We start from the raw sequence: 18,891 nt of genomic DNA, 5'->3' as shown, positions 1-18,891 counted from the left end.
TCTTCTTTAAATGCTTGTATAGTTCCTTTGTGAAATTGTGTGTTAAACCTGATCTTGATACTGCTAGAACCTTAGGGTATGTCTACACAGCAAAGTTATTTCGAAATAACAGCCCTTTTTTGTAAATAACTTTCCTAGCGTCTACACAGCCGGAGCGCTTATTTCAAATTAGGTAAACCTTATTCTACGAGGAATAACCCCAAATTCGAAATAGGTATTTCAAAATAAGTGCTGTGTAGACACTTATTTCAAAATAGGGGGCCTCCAGCCTTCCCAGGGTGCCCTCAACCAAGAACACGTCTCTCCCTCCTACTCTCCCTGGAGCCCGTAAAGGGGTAGACTCTGGCCACAATGCCTGTGCAAGCTCCAAGCCTGCCAGCCCAGAGCCAGCAGTCACTGCCCCTGACCCAGTGGCCCCAAAACATGAGCCAGCAAGCCACTGGCAGCCAGCCCTCCACCGTTCCCCAGGAGCAGTCTGCCAGCTCCCAGGAGCCTACCAGGGCCCAGGTAGGTGCATTCCTGGTCCCGGGTGGAGATCATGGATCTTATTCAGGTTTGGGGGGGATGCCCCCAACGTCCATGATCTCCGTACTAGATAAAGGAATGTGGCCGTCTATGGCAGGAGAGCTGCCAGCCTGGCCACCAAAAGCCACATGCGAACCCAGAAGCAGATTTGCATGACAGTTGGTCTGGCGAGACTCCCACCCCTGAGCTTCCCCTCTCCCTTTTCCCCTTGCTTCCCCTTTCTAGCTCCCTCCTCCAGGTTTCCCCCTCCCCGCTCCAACCCTCTCTTCTCTCCTCTCCTCTCCTGCCTCCTTTCTCCAGTTTCACTAGTTTCATTCCCCCCTCCTCCCCAGTTTTGTTAAATAAAGAGTTTGTATTCATGAAAATACATGTATTTTATTTTACATCAGGAAGGGGGGTTAGGAATGGGTAAATGGAAGGATATGAGGGAGGAATGAGGCACAAGCCCCCAGTGGGGCAGATCAGGGAGGCTCTTAGTGCTCCCTCAGGGTGGAGGCTGTCGTTCAGGACCTCCTGGATACTGACAGCCCCCCAATGGACGTCCTGGATGGCAGCCTGAAGAAAGTGCAGCCAGGCTCTCAGCAACGCATCAACAAGAAGCACCAGAGTGCCCAGGGGCAGCTCTGGCTCCATGTTGCAGAGTGCTGTGGTGTCCCAAGTAAGGGCAACCAGAGCATGAAGAGACAAAAATGCTTTTGCTGTTCCTCATCGAGGTAGACAAGCAAGTAGGGAAAGCTGAGAACTGGTTGTCTGGGGGGAGGAGGGGAGTCCCTTTAAGCACAGACCTCACATGGCCTCAGGCAGCAGCCCCACACAGTAAGTACTGACCTGGTGCCCTGCTGGAACTGGTTCCGGCCAGCCTTAAATGCAATTCAGAGTCCGCTCAGTCTGGACGCACTATTTCGAAATAGCAAAATGATATTTCAAACTTCATTTTGTGTGTAGACGCATTATTTTAAAATAAGATATTTTGAAATAACACTGTAGTGTAGACATACTCTTATTTCCACCCATATTTTTTTCTTAAACAGTTACAAAATATATCAAGAAACTTGTTTCAAATTGGTGACACAGTAGTTGGGGTTGCAGGATAGAAAATCTTAGAGTGGAGGATAAAGAGACTGGTGGGCAAGTGAGAAGAAAAATAGAATTTTTTTTTCATTTTGGAATGAAAAGCACTGGGTAGGGAAACAGTGTGTATACAGCTGTCACTCTTTCATAGTTTTTTCCCTCTGCCCCTGCTTTATCCACTGATGCATGTGCTCCCCTGCCACTTAATTCTGCTCAATCCACCATCATTCTGATTCAAAACCTCATCCTCCTTCAATTTGGAAACCCTACTTGCTCAAGAATGGTTTGAGCCATGGTTGAACCACTCTACTCTGGTTTGAGAAACCCCCTCTTCATTCCTTTCTAACTTCACAGTTCAGAAACGTTCCCTGTCCTACTTCATAGCCCCACCATCAGGAATTTTTGAAGTATTTTGAAGTAGGAATAAGAGATCCTCTGGAAAAGGGCTTTTTTCCGGAGGATCGGGGCCAGTGTAGACGCTCTTTTCCGGCTTTTCTGAAAGCCAGAAAAAAGCGGCGGACATTTTTATTTAAATGCCGCGGGGGATATTTAAATCCCCCGCGGATTTCCCTATTACGACCGGTAAGATTAGCATGCCCCTTTCGGAAAAGGGGCCAGTGTAGACGTACCCAACCTGAGTAACATAACTTTAGAATACTTTCAGTCCCCAGGAAGAGTGCGTCTCTCCCTGGCAAACCACACTGCTTTAGCCATCTCAGAATAATCTTGCTGTCCTATTCATTTGATTTCAGATTGGGATTTGTATTTATGGATGTATTGTTGGAAAACTTGTTTTTCATTATATGAAAATTTTTGAACACCAACAATCCAAATATGTTAATGACCCATTTTTTTCTTTATTTGGGAGTAACTATACGGGTTGGTTTATTGTTTGCAAGATTAGGCCTTATGTCCGTATCCTGCAAAAACGTACACACTTGCTTAGTTCTAAGCATTTGAATAATCGTATGTCCAGAAGTTAAGCATCTAGTTAAAATATCTTTGAAGCACATAGTCTAATAGAAAACTGTATTTAAAACTCATGGATTCTTTGACTCAGACATTTTCTGAGTGGCCCTGATCTAGTTGCTTAAATGTCTCCGAACTTTAGCTTGTGTATATATAAAACAGAGATAATACTTAACTACTCCACAGGAATGTTATGAAGTGTGATTAATGTTTCAAAATACTTGGAAACTTTTTAATAGTAGTGCTATAAACGTGAATTATTATTGTTATTATTACTGTATTTAGAATTTGAAATCTTCAGATACTGGGGTTTTGTAGAGTTGAATTAAATATTACATTTTTGAGGTTTTATGATATAGGCCATGAATGTGTCGGTGTTATAGAGGTCAGATGAGAACATGTGGCTAGAACTCATGACTTCTGTGTTCTAGCCTTCAGTGTGCATGTGCAAGTCACTGGGGTCATGATTCTTTAAAGAAGTTCTGAGCACCTCTAGCTCTAATTGTTCAGTGGGAGCTGTGAGTGTTCAGCACTTCTAACAATCAGGGCCTTATATCTGCTTGCTGCATGTAGTTCATCTGTCTATAAAGTGAGTATACTGGTGCATAGAACTGTACAAATTGTAATTGGAGTTCATCCTATGAATAGTGTTAATATTTCATTTGTAGGGAGAAGATGTTGATCTTCATTTATTTCTACCAGATTGCCATCCTACTAAATATTCTCTCTTTATGCTGGTGAAGGATTGTCATCCTAATAAAATAAATCCTGAATCCTGTATTTCTGACGAGTGTCAAAGTGGTCAAAAAACAGGCAAGCCCAAATGGAGGAATATAACTCAAGAAGAGTGAGTTCTGTTACTTCTTGGAATATATATTAGCTCCCTGTATATTTGTACTTGGGGGTAGAATATTATTAGTTCTGTTTTTCTGTATGCATTAGAAATTAGTGAAACAATGAATACTTTAAAAATGTCTTTCTTTTGGGTAGGGCTGGATGGGTTGAATGCTGGACTGTACCAAGTGTTACATTCACAATTGACTACACTTGGCACCCAATTTATCCACAGAAGGCAGATGAACAGTTGAAGCAATCATGTAAGTGTTACTTTATTTCTGTTGTATTTTAAGAGTGAGTCGGGGAAAAAAAGCCATGACTTTGTATGGCCATTTTTATTTAAAATTCTAGTTTTCACCAAATAAATTGAAAGCATGAAAATGTAATGAAGCCATGGACTAAGCAGGCAATATTCTGAATAACGTCACACCCCCATTCTTACTGGGCCCCAATTTAATTTTTTGCTAAGCACAGAGTAGAGCTCCATCTGTTCAGGACTTGTCCAAAAGCATTACCCAGTTAGACCTCTGGGCTATTGTGTGTAAAACCATTGTAAATGGATGTTAATTGTTTCTAGTCAGTTTCCAAGGAGAAAATAAACATTTAATGCACATAACCCACATTTTAAATAGTGTTTGGAATACCATGAATAATTTTTGAGCAAGAGCTATTGGTGGACAATAAATCTACAGGTGTTTAATCTACAAAAGTCTACCTTTTTCTTCTCTGAGATGATTTCTTAGTCTTTACTAGGGATGTCAACATGTAGACAATTACACGATTAACTGATAAGCCTGGGCTTATTGATTAATCTTGTCATCTACACGCACTCACCCTTGCTGCCTTTGTATCAGAAGCAGCAAGGTGGGAGGGCAGCTAGAGCCAGTGCCCCTGAGGAGCTGGCTTAAAAGCCAGCTTCCCATGAGCACTGGATATGCCTGCCCCTCTACTTCCATGCTGCTGCCTCTGATACAGAGGCAGCCATGTGGAAGATGAGTGGGGGAGCCAGCTTTCAAGCAGGCTCCCCACATGTACTGGCTCTGTGGACCTGTCTTTCCCCCTCTCCCCTTTCTGCCTCCTACAGAAGCAGCTGGGAGGACAGGGGAGGCATGAGTCAGTGCTGGGGGGAGCCAGCTTAAAAACCAGCTCCTCCCAGCACCAGCTCCCCAGTGCTGTCTGCCCTTCCTCCCCACTGCAGCCTCTATCAGAGGAAGCAGCATTGGGGGGAGAGGGTGAGCCGTGGGGGGGGGGGGGGCGGGGGGGGGGGGCGGGAGAGCTGCCGTGAAGCAGCCTCTGTCTGTGGGGAATTTGGACCTCCCACAGACAGGGGCTGCTGCTGCCCCACACTACTGCCTCTGTATTAGAGGCAGCAACACGGGGTGGCTGGCGGAATTGGTCTGTGCGGGAAGCCTATTTTTAAACTGGCTCCCCTCACAGACCGGTTCCCACCTGCCACCCTGTGCTGCTGCCTCAGATATAGAGGCAGCAACACAGGGTGGCAGGAGGCTCCCTGGGAATGGGGCCAGAGCGCACTGGTTCCCAGCCCTGCCTTTATAGCGTGGCTCCTTGATGCATTGTGTCACCTGGACTCTTGAGAGTTGAAGACATTTCAGAACCCCCTCAGCAAAACAAGCAGACTGGGGAATCTCCATAGTTAATAGCATTTCAACTCTTGGCTCAGTAGCTGAGAGATGCTCACAGTTACTGGTGAAACAGAAGTCTGCAACCTGTAACCAAAGTGGTACAGGAATTGGGATCAGCATATAAAATATCAGTTCCCTAAATGATCATTAGGGTTCCTTCTCTGTACCATACAATCTTCTCCCCATAAGTCCAGCAAGAATGCACATACCCTCATTTCACTAGCTGTCCCATTTTGTCTTTGTCAGTCTTTTAGACAGAATCCCAGTTTAGAGCAGTTAGCTGATAGCCAAATGTAAGGCTCTGCTGATGATAGATGCTTCCCCCCACCAAGCCCTTCCTCTAGGTCCATAAAGCATCCTATGGCTTAATTAAGTAACACAGTACTGGCCTGTATCCAAAGCGGTACAGAGATTGGCACCTACCTATCATAGTAGACAACTTTTGATCCTGTATCAATCAGTGCTTTATCTACTGTACCATCTGTAACGCCTACATTTATAACTTTCTTCCACTCCATGGCACTGTGTCTCAGCTCTAAAAGGTACCTAGTATATGACCTGCCAGGTGGGTTGCCCACAATGAAAACTTCATATATAGCTTCAGGACCAGCTTCACAGGTGATAAATCAGCCCCGTCTAGTCAGAGGCTCATGGCTCTGTGCATGGAGCTGACTGATTGGACAGGGCTGATTAATCACCTGTCAAGCTGTGTGGCCCTGCAGCTTAGAGGGAACACTGTTCAGGACACGTGTGGAGCATATTGGATAACTCTTGCATCTATCTGAAAGTCTCTGGGTCCTTCTAATTGAATTGCCCTACTCTGTGAATAAAGTATCTATTTAATATCCATATCTCCTCTCTACTGCTTCTTCTGCCCTGGAGAAATAGAAGCCAGTATTTTGGATTACACAGACTACCAGTTTTTATCAAGTGAGATAACCTAAATTTGAACTGTCCCAGTTTGTAATCAAAACTTTGGCTTTCAGTTGCAAATTTTAAAATGATGCATTACTCTTGTAAGTGAAAAGCAGGTGACACTACATTAGATTTGTCCAAATTGTTAATCTAGCCTAACAAATAGAGTACTTCAGCTAAGTGAGTCATTGCGCAAATCCAAAAATTTCTTGTTGTGTGGGAGACAATATTATGGGACAAGTTAATTTTGTCCTGTAGTTGATTTTTCAAGTGATCTTTCTGTGTTGTTGTAATATCATTCAGCTCTTGCAGTATTGTACCTTCATAGACAGAGTTGAAAGTAGGTTTAAGATCAGGAATGTGCAGGCTACCAACATTGCTGTTTTTGACTGGCAACGTACCATAGATACTGCAGTGAACCAAGAAGTGAACCAAGTGAATGAACCAAGAAGTGAACCAAGTGAACCAAGAGGATGGGTTAGGAGTGGTACAGTTGGATTAAAGGAAGTTATTTCACGCATAAGTATTAGCAAGGATGAAACTATGAAGGTGCTTGTAGGAGAAATGGTAGTAAGTGGACAGGGGAAGTTGGCATTATTGGTTTGAGAGAACATACAGTAAGTAAGTGCCATGAAAAAATGAGTCTGAGAAGGGGCAAGGTGTAAAATGGTCTTGGAGGTAAAACTCTGAAATCTGTCAGTGGTATAGTGGTGAAGTGAGAGCCAGTGGAATGTCACTGAATGTGGAATGGTATCATAATCAAGATCCAGAAAGATGGTTCTATCAGTAATTTGAATGGATGTGATTGGACCAAGTTAAGTTTTAAAAAGGACTGCAGGAGGTTTAAGTAGCCCTAGATTGGAGATAAGTCTCTCCATGTGAATTTTAAAAGCACAGCTTTAAAAGAAAAGGTGAAATATCAGAAAGATTTCTCTGGAAGTAACAGAAGGATAAAGATTGGGCCTGGAGCTCTGGATTTCTATTTTTCAGTGACTTGTATACCAAATCTGTTTGATTTACAAGTCTGTGTCTTCAGTCCTCTCGCCTTTCAGTTAAATCTGGATGTGCAAGTTTGTACATCAGATGTAGTAGCTAAAACTTGGTTAACAATTGTACTGATGAGGTGTCACGGGGTGGACTCATCACCATGACACCTCCTGCCGGTAGCCCTGGGAATTAGCTTGTTAGCTCGCAGGGCACCTCCCTCTGACTGGTTTTTCCCCATGTCCTCACTTCATGCTCTCAGCTCCGGACCCGTGTGGCTCCCAGACTACAGCATCCCCTTCAGGACAGTGCCCACTCCAGTGTCTCTCGGCTCCCTTCCTGGGGGTGGGATTGTTTTATCAGTAGTCCTGTCTCTGCACTCTAGGATCCTCCCCTCCAAGGGAACCCCCAGTTCCTCTATACCCACCTTACTTCAGTGACCCACCACCAGTCTTCATCTAGCCCCTGTCTCAGGGGCACACTACAGTCTGAAATGGCCACTCATCATTGGCAAGGGGTGTGTGGATCTGATGTCTTTTCCTATCCTGGCTGTCTCCCAGCAGCACAAGTACTTTCAGGCCTTGTTTCAGGCCCTGCAGCCTGGAAGTGAGATCAGGGCAGAGATCCCCAGCTCTGCCTGCCTTTTCCCAGCATAACTCTGTCTCAGGAAGCCCCCATCTTCCCTGGCAGCCAGGTCCCTTCTGCTCCCCAGCTAGAGCAAGAGTCTCTCTCTTCCTCCTTCCTGCAGCCCTTATACAATCCACAGCTGGGCCGTAATTGGCAATATCAGCCTCAGCTGTGGGCTTTGCTCTCAGCCTTCAGGGCTGAATTTTAGCTTTAAAGGGCCAGTGTGGGGCAGATGCCCAATCACATGAGAGGCCAAGTGAGAAGAGATTCTGGGTCACTTGTCTTGTGCTCTGCTAGGTCTATTGTGCTGATGGGAGTTAAATAGTCAACCTATATTTTCTGATAGGTCATTTAAAAGCCTGAATAGGTACAGGGAACACATCTGCTGAGTAACAGAGATTAATCTTTTATATAGTCTGTTTTCTCAACATGTTATGTAAACAAATAATGGTCATTTAAAAATTAAGTACAGTACTGAATATTCACAGTAGAAAATCAAGTTGAGTTCAAAGATGTGTCCTTAAAAGATGCACTGGATACATGTGCATAGATGCAATAGTTTAGTGCACACTGAGTCTTAAAATTACACCGGGAGAGTTACAGCCTTATTTCTTTTGCAGCAAGGAACTGACAGACTTTCCTAGCAGAAACTTGTAGCTCCAGAGCCCCAAAAGATTTTGACATTTCCTTTTTTCCTTATCTCTTTTAGTTCAGTTCCTAAACCAGGAGTGGGAAACCTCAGGCTTGGGGGCTGGATGTGGCCCCTGACGCTCAGGGCTCCCCCAGCATTGGGGAGTCCATGTTGGTGCTCCTGCCCACCTGCTGCCCCACCATAGTGTTGGAGCAAACAAAATCTACTAGCCTGCCCTCCCCCACGCTCTTGTGTGATGTGCAGCTGCTGACTGATTTTTCTGTGGGTCAGTGGCCCCTGACCCAAAAATGTTTCCCCACCCCTGTCCTAAATCATAAAACAAACCCATCCACACTGTTCTCTGAATTACAATGAAAAGGTGGGAAATAAACTGTACAATTACTATCTTTGTTATTGCTATATTTAGGTTGTTCCAAGGGAGCAAATTTGGGCCCACAATGTCATAAATTTCTTTATCTATTTAATACACTACTTTATAATATTCATATTTTTCCTGTTCTTCTGCCAAAGCTGCCTGTTTTTGTGAGAAACTGAATATCCATACGACTGAAAGTCACATCACTTTTTTAAAAAGTGAGAGTAAAGAATAATAAAAAATATTTGACGTTTAAATTAAAGACATTGGATCTCATTTGCATAGTACCTGTTAAATAAAACATTTCATACTCCTTGTTAAAATTACCTGATTTGTTCATTGTTTGGAGAAATGTATTTATTCTGTATTATAAAAATATCCACCTACAATGGAAAACTGCAGATCTGTCCTAACTTGAAAATTCAAAAGATTTCTTTTTGTTTTGTTTTGTTTATTCGTAAGTGTCAGAAATGGAAGAAACCATGTTATCTGTACTAAGGCCATCACAGAAGACCGTTGATAGAATAATTTCATCTCCCACAGTTTCAACTCGCCTTCCTATTGATCCTTCGGAGCTTCCACCTGATAAACTACATGTGGAACTAGAACTCTCCCCAGATTCTCAGATAACCCTCTATGGACCTCTGCTAAACGCCTTTTTGTCTATAAAGGTATGAATAAAAGCACGTCATTGTAACAAGTAGGGAAGATACATTTAACATGATTAGAAAGTCAAACCACTCCAATTTTATGAAGCAGCAAATACTCTGTAAGAGAAGAAGCTTAATTTTTTGGCATTGTGATGCTTGCTTGTAACAAGATCTTCTTATGAATTGCTAAGAACCTTGTTTTTCTAAAACGGAAGCAAACCTTTTGGGCATCTACTTGAAGTTAACCTAACTCAGACATGGTCACATTGAATCAGATAAAATACAACTTACTTGAAATAGGAATAGGAGCACTCCCAAGCAGAATCTCTTCGTAGTGGTGTTAAACAAATAAAAAACCATGGAGTAATCTGTCTAAAATGTATATTGCTCTATTTTGCTCTCGTGTGTAAAGAGCACACCTAAGTAGATTTCTTTACCTAAGTAGATTTTTTGGATTCCTTTTTACATTAACAAAATCAAGGAAGTTCAAAGTTAACACTTATGATGCATCATTAAGTAGTCCTCATTATGCATAGGTATTGCCTGCCTCTTTGAACAGGGAGTGATTAGGATCTTATTGGATGCTGCTATATGTGGGCACAACAGGGAGCATGAAAAGATCATTTCAGCCTTAATTGTTAATTTAATGAGATTTTTGATGTTGGGTTTTGGTAGTAAAATTCAGATTGACCTACCGAACTAGACTATAAACAGATCTCTAATTAGTATCCTTAAATTTTTTAGTTATCTTTTTAAGAACTTGTAGTTAGCATGTACAGAGTTCTACTTAGGGACAGCCTTTCTTTAGAGATTCCTGGTTTCTGCACTGAATTCTTTGAAATGTCTATAGTGCTGCGCAGTAGGTGGGAAAATATTAGAGTAAATCAAAACTTTAAAGACATACCCTCCAAGAATATACAAAATAAAATATTTTTCATTTAATTTCTTGGCTATTAACTTTTGCATTTTAAAATGCTTCCATTTCTTCCCTCTTCTTTGTAGCTATGTCCTTTTCTAGGCCAGTGATTCTCAAACAGGGATACGGATACCCCTGCGGGTATGCCATAGTCTTCCACGTGGTATGCCAACTCACATAGATTGTTGCTTAGTTTTACAACAGGCTACATGAAAAGCACTTGTGAAGTCACTACAAACTAAAACTTCATACAGACAGACATTTCTTTTGTACAGAGCTCTCAATTACGACTTTTATCAGTTTTTCCTCAACATGATGGTTGTGTTTTATAATTGTATGATAAAAATGAAAATAAGCAATTTTTCATTGATAGTGTGCTGTTACACTTATATTTTTATGTCTGCTTTTGTAAGCAAGTACTTTTTAAGTGAAGTGAAGTTGGGGTATAGAAGACATATCAGCCTTGTGAAAGGAGTACAATAGTAGGGAAAAGTTGAGAACCACTGTTCTAGAGGAAATGGAGGTACAGTGGGCAATGTTGTTGTCTTTTTGGTGCAAAAGGAAAGAAATCTAACATGTGAATCTCACTTGATTAACTAGAAAATGTTCATTTGCTCAGGAATCTGCTTTGAGTAAAGCAGATTGGCTCTATGCTCAGGTCTTTTAGGAGACTTTCATTGTAGGACAGATCAAAGGGAGTTTTCTGAGCCAGGCCTTTTAAGTAATCAACTTTCTTGGTTGTTCTGAGACACTTAGACTGAAAAAGAATTATATATATTTGTGTAAATTATAAATTTTAGGTGGGACTTTCAAAAATACTCACCATTAACTTAGTGTTATAATTGAAATCAGTGTGAATTTATCATTGAATGTGGTAGGAGTACAATTATAGGAATATGAAGTACTTTTCTCCCCATGTCATTATATATTTATACTGTAGCACTCATGGCATGATAGGGAGTTTCCATTTTAGCCCCAGTTACTGTAAAAACTTCTGAGATTCACATGATAGTTTACTCTTTCTCAGAGCTCTTGATCTGTAGAGGAAGCTTCTTCCTCTACAGAGGCTGAATTCTTATGATATTTATAAATAATATTATGTCATAGCACTGAGAATGCAAGTTTTTGGGGTTACGAAAGAATGCTTATCCCTGTCTTCTAAAACTACTGAAATGCAATTTGAAAATTTAAATGCATGATATCCTTTCCAAGTGTTCCTGCTTGTTATAGTTGCTAGTATTTGTATCATATGACTTTCTGTTCTTCCAGCTATGGAGCTCTTTAATGTGGAACATTCTGTTTCAATTCACCAGTTTGTAATGGATGCTTGTAACTCTTTCTGTCCTCTGAGAGACTCTAGCAGCAAGTTACCAGTATTTTTGATATCCTCTACTGGTCCTTCTTTAACGTACTTCTGCCAGCTCTATCTCTGTCACAACATTCTGCTCCAACAGAGAAACATCCTTTGAAATTAGGGAAGCCTTTAAGTGACTGTTAGAAATTAAAAGAGAGGGGCCTGTATAGTGGAGCTACTAAGGTGAGGGTTCTTACTTAGAGTGCATTATATAGCATCTTAATGTGTAAAACACTTTAGAAAGAACTAGTATACAGGCAGTCCCCGGGTTACGTACAAGATAGGGACTGTAGGTTTGTTCTTAAGTTGAATCTGTATGTAAGTCAGAACTGGCGTCCAGATTCAGCCGCTGCTGAAACTGACCGCCAGTTCTGACTTACATACAGATTCAACTTAAGAACCCCAAGCTTCCCCAAGTCATCTGCTGCTGAAACTGATCAGCGCTGATTCCAGGAAGCCTGGGGCAGAGCAACTCTGCCTCGGGCTTCCTGTAGTCAGCGCTGGTCAGTTTCAGCAGCGGCTGACTTGGGGACGCCTGGGGCAGAGCAGCTGGGGTGCTGCTTGGTTGCTCCAGTAGCACCGCTCCTCGGCGCTACTGGACCAACCCAGCAGCACCCCAGCTGCTCTGCCCCAGGCGTCCTGATTCAGCCACTGCTGAAACTGACCAGCAGCGGCTGAATCAGGACCTGGGGCAGAGCAGCTGGGGTGCTGCCGGGTTGCTCCAGTAGTGCCCAGAGCGGCGCTGCAGGACCAATCGGCAGCGCCCCAGCTGCTCTGCTCCAGGGTCCAAAACAAAAGCCTGGTCTACTGGGGGGGGAGGGAACACTAGCCGCGCTCCCCCCCCCCCCCCCAGCAGACCAGGGACACGGGGAGCAGAGCCGCAGTGGCAGCAGGGTGCCGCGCCTCTGAGGCTTTGCTCTGGCAAAGTCTCAGAGGCGCGGGACCCCCCCGCGGCTGCAGCTTCAGTCCCGGTGCCTGTGGTCTGCTGGGGACCGTCCCCAGCAGACCACAGGCACCCGGACTGAAGCGGCAGCAGCGGCGGGTTCCCGCGCTTCTGAGGCTTTGCTCTGGCAATGCCTCAGAAGCAAGGGAACCCGCCCGGTGCCCCTGGTCTGCTGGAGACGGTCTCCAGCAGACCAGGGGCACCAGAGCAGCTTACGAACGGGGCTTTCTCGCCCCGGAGCTCGCAGGTAGCAATCCGCTACCTCGACCTCCGGGGCGAGAAAGCCCCGTTCGTAAGTGCGGATCCGACATAAGTCGGATCCGCGTAAGTCGGGGACTGCCTGTAATTCTATTATAATGCATGTTCCACACTGGGCTGTAGAATATGCCTATATTTTATGCTTGTCTTTGTCAAGGACTTGGAGAATGAGACTATTTTCCTTCTTTATACCAGATAGCGCCTCTTCATGATTTATTTGACTTCGTCTCATATGCTTAAACATATGTGGGATTGGGGTATTAGAAGGCAAGTGGTGTAAAAGATAAGAAGAGATGGTACAACTAAATATATAAAGTGTACACATTTGAGTTTTTAAAAATGATAAACTATTCTTATTTGTTCCCCAGCCTGGTCATAAAATGGCTTACTACTTATAGGATGTAAGTAAATCTCAGCCATCGAAATGGCTTTTTTCCCCTGCAACATTTATTTAAATGAGGGAGGATTAATTCCTCCATTTAAAAAAAAAAGTTCAGACTTTGCTTTGTTTAAAAATCAAATTGCATATTTTGTGATTCAAGGAAATAGTAATAGGATATATATCTCTTCATTTCATGGTCATTAATTCAAATATAGCCCAGATTAGTAATGATGACAAATCCTTGTGAAACTGAAGATAAGTGGCCTGTGTTAAATAGTTTGGACTCAAGTCTAATGACCAATTGAAAAGTATCTACAGCTCAAAACCCATCACCACTTTGACGTTAACTGGAACGTTTTTGACAGTATTTGGGCCAGAGATTGGCTGTACATGAAGATTGAATTATTGTAATTAGTAGCGCAGCTGGGGCTACAGTGTGTTATAGAATTAAAGCCTTAGTGCTTGGAGGGGGGTAGGACTAAGCCCTGAATTGTGTTGCATGATACTGCTAATGGTACAGTTTGCCTTCTTTAATGATCACTGCAATTATTCACTTTCCAGGAAAATTACTTTGGAGAAGATGACATGTATACAGATTTTGAAGAAGTCATTTCAAGCCCTGTCCTATCAATGTCAACATCTTCAAGCTCTGGCTGGACAGCAGTTGGATTGGAGAATGACAAAAAGGGAAGTGAGAGTTCAGCCAAACCAGTTCATCCCCTAACCCTGCGCCCTTGGGACATTACTGTACTACTTAATTTGTACAAAGTGCATGGACGCCTACCAGTGGTAAGCTCTTGGGAGCCTGAGTCATCAGGTGTATGCAGGTGTGGAGAAGGGGGAGAGAAGTGGTTCAACTGCTGCATGGCACCAGGCCCCTTCAGTGATCCCCAAAGACACACCCAGGGAACAGGGTGCCATGACGGAGAGAAGTTGGGTTGATGTGGCTTGGGAGCTGGTAATGGACAGCACCCTCATCCCCATTGCAAGAGTTTGAGACTTCTGCTCTAAATGAACAGGGCATCTCACTAATCTTGCAATCTGATCTGTGCAAGCAGAACTATTGATTTTGGTAGGACCCTGGGTCTGTGTGTGTATAAGGGTTGACTTGCACAGATCAGACTGTAGATTAGAGAAGCCTATGTAAATTAATATTAAATGGATTCTTTTGTCAAGCAGTGCAGGAAAATGCTCACATTCTGCAGTCTTTCATCTGACAATCTCAGCAGTTTTGTGTATCTGCAACTTCTCACAGCAGGATATGTTGATTAATTTTAGCACTGCAGCACGGATGGTCCTGATTGCCCTACTGCTTTCTTGGAAAGATTGTGTTTTGAGATGAAAAAAGGATTTAGGGAGACCATGCTGCAACTTGTACTATCCCCACTGAATTTATTTTTGAATGACAGCTATCAGGTAATATGAATATTCTTTTTATGTTGGAGTGCTGATTTTAACGTGAAACTAAAACTGAATCATGTTTTGACTGAATCCGTGCCAATGAAAACACAAATGTTTTCAAGGATGACTCATGAAGAGCATTTAGAAAAACTATATAGTAGTAATTCTGCTTGTGTTGTGCATTTTTTATTTATTTCTGTTCAGCCTTCATTTTTAGTTCATGCTCAAGAGAAAAGGATTTTTGTTCTGTTAATGTTTCCCTAAAACTGTCTAGAAAGGATACTGTAAGTGCCTGGAATTTTGGCTTGCATCTCAGTCTGGGACCAGCTAGTTCCACCTCCCTAGTGAGCAACAGAGGATTTTTGGCTGAATTATCTGATTGGCCAGCTTGACCAATTGGCTGGAGGAATCAACAGGCTGGCTCTTCAGCCCAACAGCAGCATTTGGCTAACAGTTGGCCAACCTTATCATTGCAGTTGTGTCTGTGCCTGCCTTGTCCCCTGCTTGGTTTCTGGCTTCCCATTCTGGTTTTGACCATTGGCGCTGACTCATGGGTCTTGACTACAGCTCTGTCTCCTAGACATGAATACCCATGCTCCAGTTTGTGGCAGTTTGAGCAGCTCAAAATAAAAAGGGGTAGCTGCTAATGTTCCCACTAATCTTTTTCCATACATGTATGGATATTTTTCTTTCCATGTATGGAATATTTTTTATGGGCACTGAGGTGTGTGTGAATGTGCACCACCAGCAGAAACAAAAAACCTCATTAGCTGGGTGTCATTTGAATCTCTCCTGAGTGGCTTCACAAGCCCACAGCTTACAGGGAACACTGGGAACTTTTTTTTTTCTTGATGGATTCTAAAAAATCTAACATCCTCTTGTTGGGCTTGGTAGATGTTCTGCAGCATTTAGAAACTCAGATTAGGGCCCTGCATATGCAAGACACTGTCTTTCAAAGTCAAGCCTTGCTCCAGGTCCATGAAAACTGAAGAGTGGTTTACCAACAAAGTTCAGTCAGGATTGTGTATTATGAATATGTATTTTGTGTTTTTGCTTAGTTATTTAATTCAGTAAGGAAATATATAATATTGGAAACCTGGGTGCCTTCTATGATTTTTCCCTAGACTTAGTTCAGAATGTGAGAAACTCCAGACATAAGTATAGAAGGCATCTGGTCCACCTAGTGGGGGTCCACACAACTGCTGTATATTTCATTTGTAACTGGTACCCAGACAGCTGAGAGAAAGTCAACATGTATATTATCCATTAACCACTTGAGTATTAACCGCACCATAAGCAATGAGGGTTCCAAAACTTTGGATGGTCTTGGGTGTAGAATATGAGCCAGTTGACATAAAGGCATACTAATTTCCCAGAATGAATCTACATGTGCACTCAGTTTGGGTATGTCTGCACTAGCTCGGTAGGCAAATGAGGGCAACCGGAGTGTCAAATGAAGCCTGGGATTTAAATATCCCGGGCTTCATTTGCATCTTCCCGGGCGCCGCCATTTTTAAATCCCCCTTAATCCGAACTCCGTGCCCATGGCTACACGTGGCATGGAGTAGGTAGTTCGAATTAGAGATCCTAGTTCGAACTACCTACTCCATGCCACGTGTAGCCATGGGCACGGAGTTCGGACTAAGGGGGATTTAAAAATGGCGGTGCCCGGGAAGATGCAAATGAAGCCCGGGATATTTAAATCCCAGGCTTCATTTGCAACTCCGGTTGCCCTCATTTGCCTACCTAGCTCAAACTACTGAGCTAGTGTAGACATACCCTTTGTCTGTATAAATGTTAAACAGATATGAATAAAAGTATAGCATGGTTTGTTGCACATGATATGATGTAAATTCTTACTTCAGCTAATATGTAGAAGGAGATTAAGTCTACTTTGTTCTTTTCATTGTATAGACAACAGTGATATTTTATAGGTCAGGATTAATGTGTTTAAAAAGTATCTTTAGATAATTAAAAAGTGCTAAGACCTGTGTAATCATTCTTTGAGAATAGGAGTCTTTAATTTACTTCTCCTCAACAGCGACCCTCTGTGGATGAACTACTTAGAGAGGGCCATATCAGCTTGTCAGGTCTGCAGCTACGAGCTCATGCTATGTTTTCAGCAGAAGGTCTGCCTGTGGGAAGTGATACTTTGGAATACGCATGGCTGATTGATGTACAGGCTGGATGCCTTACAGCTAAGGTTACAGCACCTCAGGTATGGTCCAAAAATGCTAGGTAACATATTTAGTACAAGGCTTTATCTATATATGCTCATTCATGTTATAGAGGCAGCAGCACAGGGTGGCAGCAACCACTGTCGGGGGGGGAGGGCGGGGGTCCAAGCTCCCTGTGGACAGAGGCTGCTGGGGGGAATGGAAGGGGTTGAGGGAGGCTGCTCTAGCAGCAGCTTCTGTCCTCAGCGGTTTGGGACCCCCTGGTGCTAGTGCTAGCTGCCAGTAGAAGCTGCTCTAGCAGCAGCCCCTGTGCAGCCCTCTGCCCCTGCGTGGCAGCCTCCCTCATCCCTCCTCCCATGCTGCTGCCTCTGATAGGGGCAGAAATGGCTTTTAAGCTGGCTGGAGGGAAAACGGCTTTTAAGCTGGCTTCCTTCCCCCACTCCCCAGCACTGGCTCCTGCTTCCCTTCCTCCTTTTTGTGGGGGCCTCTCTGGGCTGCAGCCCCTAAAACCCCTTTCCTAATCCAGCCCTGTTGCAAGTAAATATTCTTGTTCATATAAAAAAGACATGCATCACCATAATATTTAAACACACTTTAGGTGGCATGCAACATTTCCCTGCAAATAGGAACATGTATATTGTTACCTTGTGTAGCACTGAACAAGCATTAATTATGGGAGATAGGAAACTTCAGCAAGTAGTCTAAATGCCAGGAATTGCAGTTAATGAAAATCCTATAAAAAGGATGCATTTTACATCATGCACCAAAAGAAGCCAGGTTCACTCTACATCTCATGGTAATAAATTTCAGAGATGTGAGTTCTCTGCCTCCTCTTCCTAACTCTCTGAAGTGTCCTATTTGATTAATCATTTTATGAGAAGCAGTTTGATATCACAGGAACCTAGAATATTTGGAGGACTATGTTAAAATACTTTAGGGGACCCTTAGTATGTGACAACAGCACTTAGGTGGCTCAATTATTGTACAACGTGTTAGTGAACTTAAAAAAATCACATCTCTGCTGAGTGCATTACCCCACCATCCAAACAAGCCTCAGGATGATCTACAGGTACCTGAGTGGTCTCAGACCAGGGAGCTTGTTGGACCAGGGAAGTCAATGCTCCCCTGCTGGCTGCCCTAGTGCTGGCTCCCAAATCTGGGGCTTCCCACAGTTCCGCTGCCCTGCTAATGCTGGCCCTTCTAGGGCTCTCCCCTGATGACTGACCACTGCCACTGGGGTTTTCTGGGATCCCTCTTCTGGGCCACTTTGCCACAGCTAACTCTGCATGGCTTCTGCAAGCCTTGCTCCCACCAGGGGTTCCCCAGGATTTCCCAGCCACAGGCAGCCCACCTAGGAATGTGAATGACTAGTCAACTGTCCAATAAGCAAATGCTTATTGGATGGTTGACACACTAGTCACTTCCCCTCCCTTGCTGCCTCTATCAGAGAGAGGCAGCAAAGCGGGAGGCAGGGGGGCGGAGTGGAACAGAAGCAGATGCTTCAAAGTGGCAGTGAAGTGTGGACCCCGGGACCAGACCCCAGGCTCCACATGGCACTGCTGCTTTAAATGCCCCATGCAGCCTGGGTCCAGCTGGGAGTCCCCGGTCTCCAGGTGGTGCTACCACTTTGAAATTCTGCCTGGAGCCTGACTTGGGGCTACATGCAGTATTTCAAAGTGGCAGTGCTGTGTGGAGCCCAGGGTCAGCGGACACCGGACTCCATGCGGCACTGCCACTTTGAAACACTGCTTGAGTCCCCCACTGGCCCTGTGCTCCCCATAGCACTTTCACTTATGAAGTGTAACAACAGCCCTGGGGCTATTGCTATACTTCAAAGGTGGAGGAGCCCTTATCGACTAATTGATTAGTCAATGCAAATGGTATTGACTATTCGATTAGCCAATTAATCGACATTTAACATCCCTTAGCCCAGCTGCTGCCTGGGGTTCCCTGCTGGGGCCAGGAATCACCGGCCACCTAGCTCCTGTTGCTGGGAATTCCCCTGCCGGGGCTGGGGCTCCCTAGCTACCGTCTAGCTCCGCTGCTGTGGGGGGTTCCCTGGCTACCCCTGCCCCACTGAAAACAGGTTTCCCGGCTGCCTGGTCTTGCTGCCACCGGGAGTTCCCCAGGCATAGTGGGAGCTCCTTGACTGCCTCCTGGCCCTGATGATGCCGGGGATTCTCCAGTCCCTTCATTCTCCTGGCTGACTCCCACTCCCAGCCTCTGGGGCTC

The 18,891-nt window shown here is 44.0% G+C and overlaps 1 protein-coding gene across 14 annotated transcripts in view; it reads left to right on the top strand.

The window, feature by feature from the left end:
- Positions 1-18,891, top strand: part of BLTP1 (bridge-like lipid transfer protein family member 1) — a 222,200-nt gene that overhangs the window by 75,831 nt on the left and 127,478 nt on the right. For all 14 annotated transcript variants that reach the window (XM_075929830.2, XM_075929833.2, XM_075929841.2 and 11 more), the window contains exons 17-22: positions 3,234-3,412; positions 3,556-3,662; positions 9,041-9,249; positions 13,643-13,870; positions 14,360-14,497; positions 16,524-16,700. In XM_075929830.2, coding sequence (XP_075785945.2) covers positions 3,234-3,412; positions 3,556-3,662; positions 9,041-9,249; positions 13,643-13,870; positions 14,360-14,497; positions 16,524-16,700 — 1,038 coding nt within the window. The remainder of the gene's footprint in view (positions 1-3,233; positions 3,413-3,555; positions 3,663-9,040; positions 9,250-13,642; positions 13,871-14,359; positions 14,498-16,523; positions 16,701-18,891) is intronic.

The sequence above is a fragment of the Pelodiscus sinensis genome, chromosome 4, assembly GCF_052426305.1.
Source record: "Pelodiscus sinensis isolate ZL-2025 chromosome 4, ASM5242630v1, whole genome shotgun sequence".
NCBI classification, from domain to species: domain Eukaryota; kingdom Metazoa; phylum Chordata; order Testudines; family Trionychidae; genus Pelodiscus; species Pelodiscus sinensis.
The sequence above is the reverse complement of the archived record's forward strand: the minus strand, read 5'-3'. Positions and strand labels throughout refer to the sequence as shown.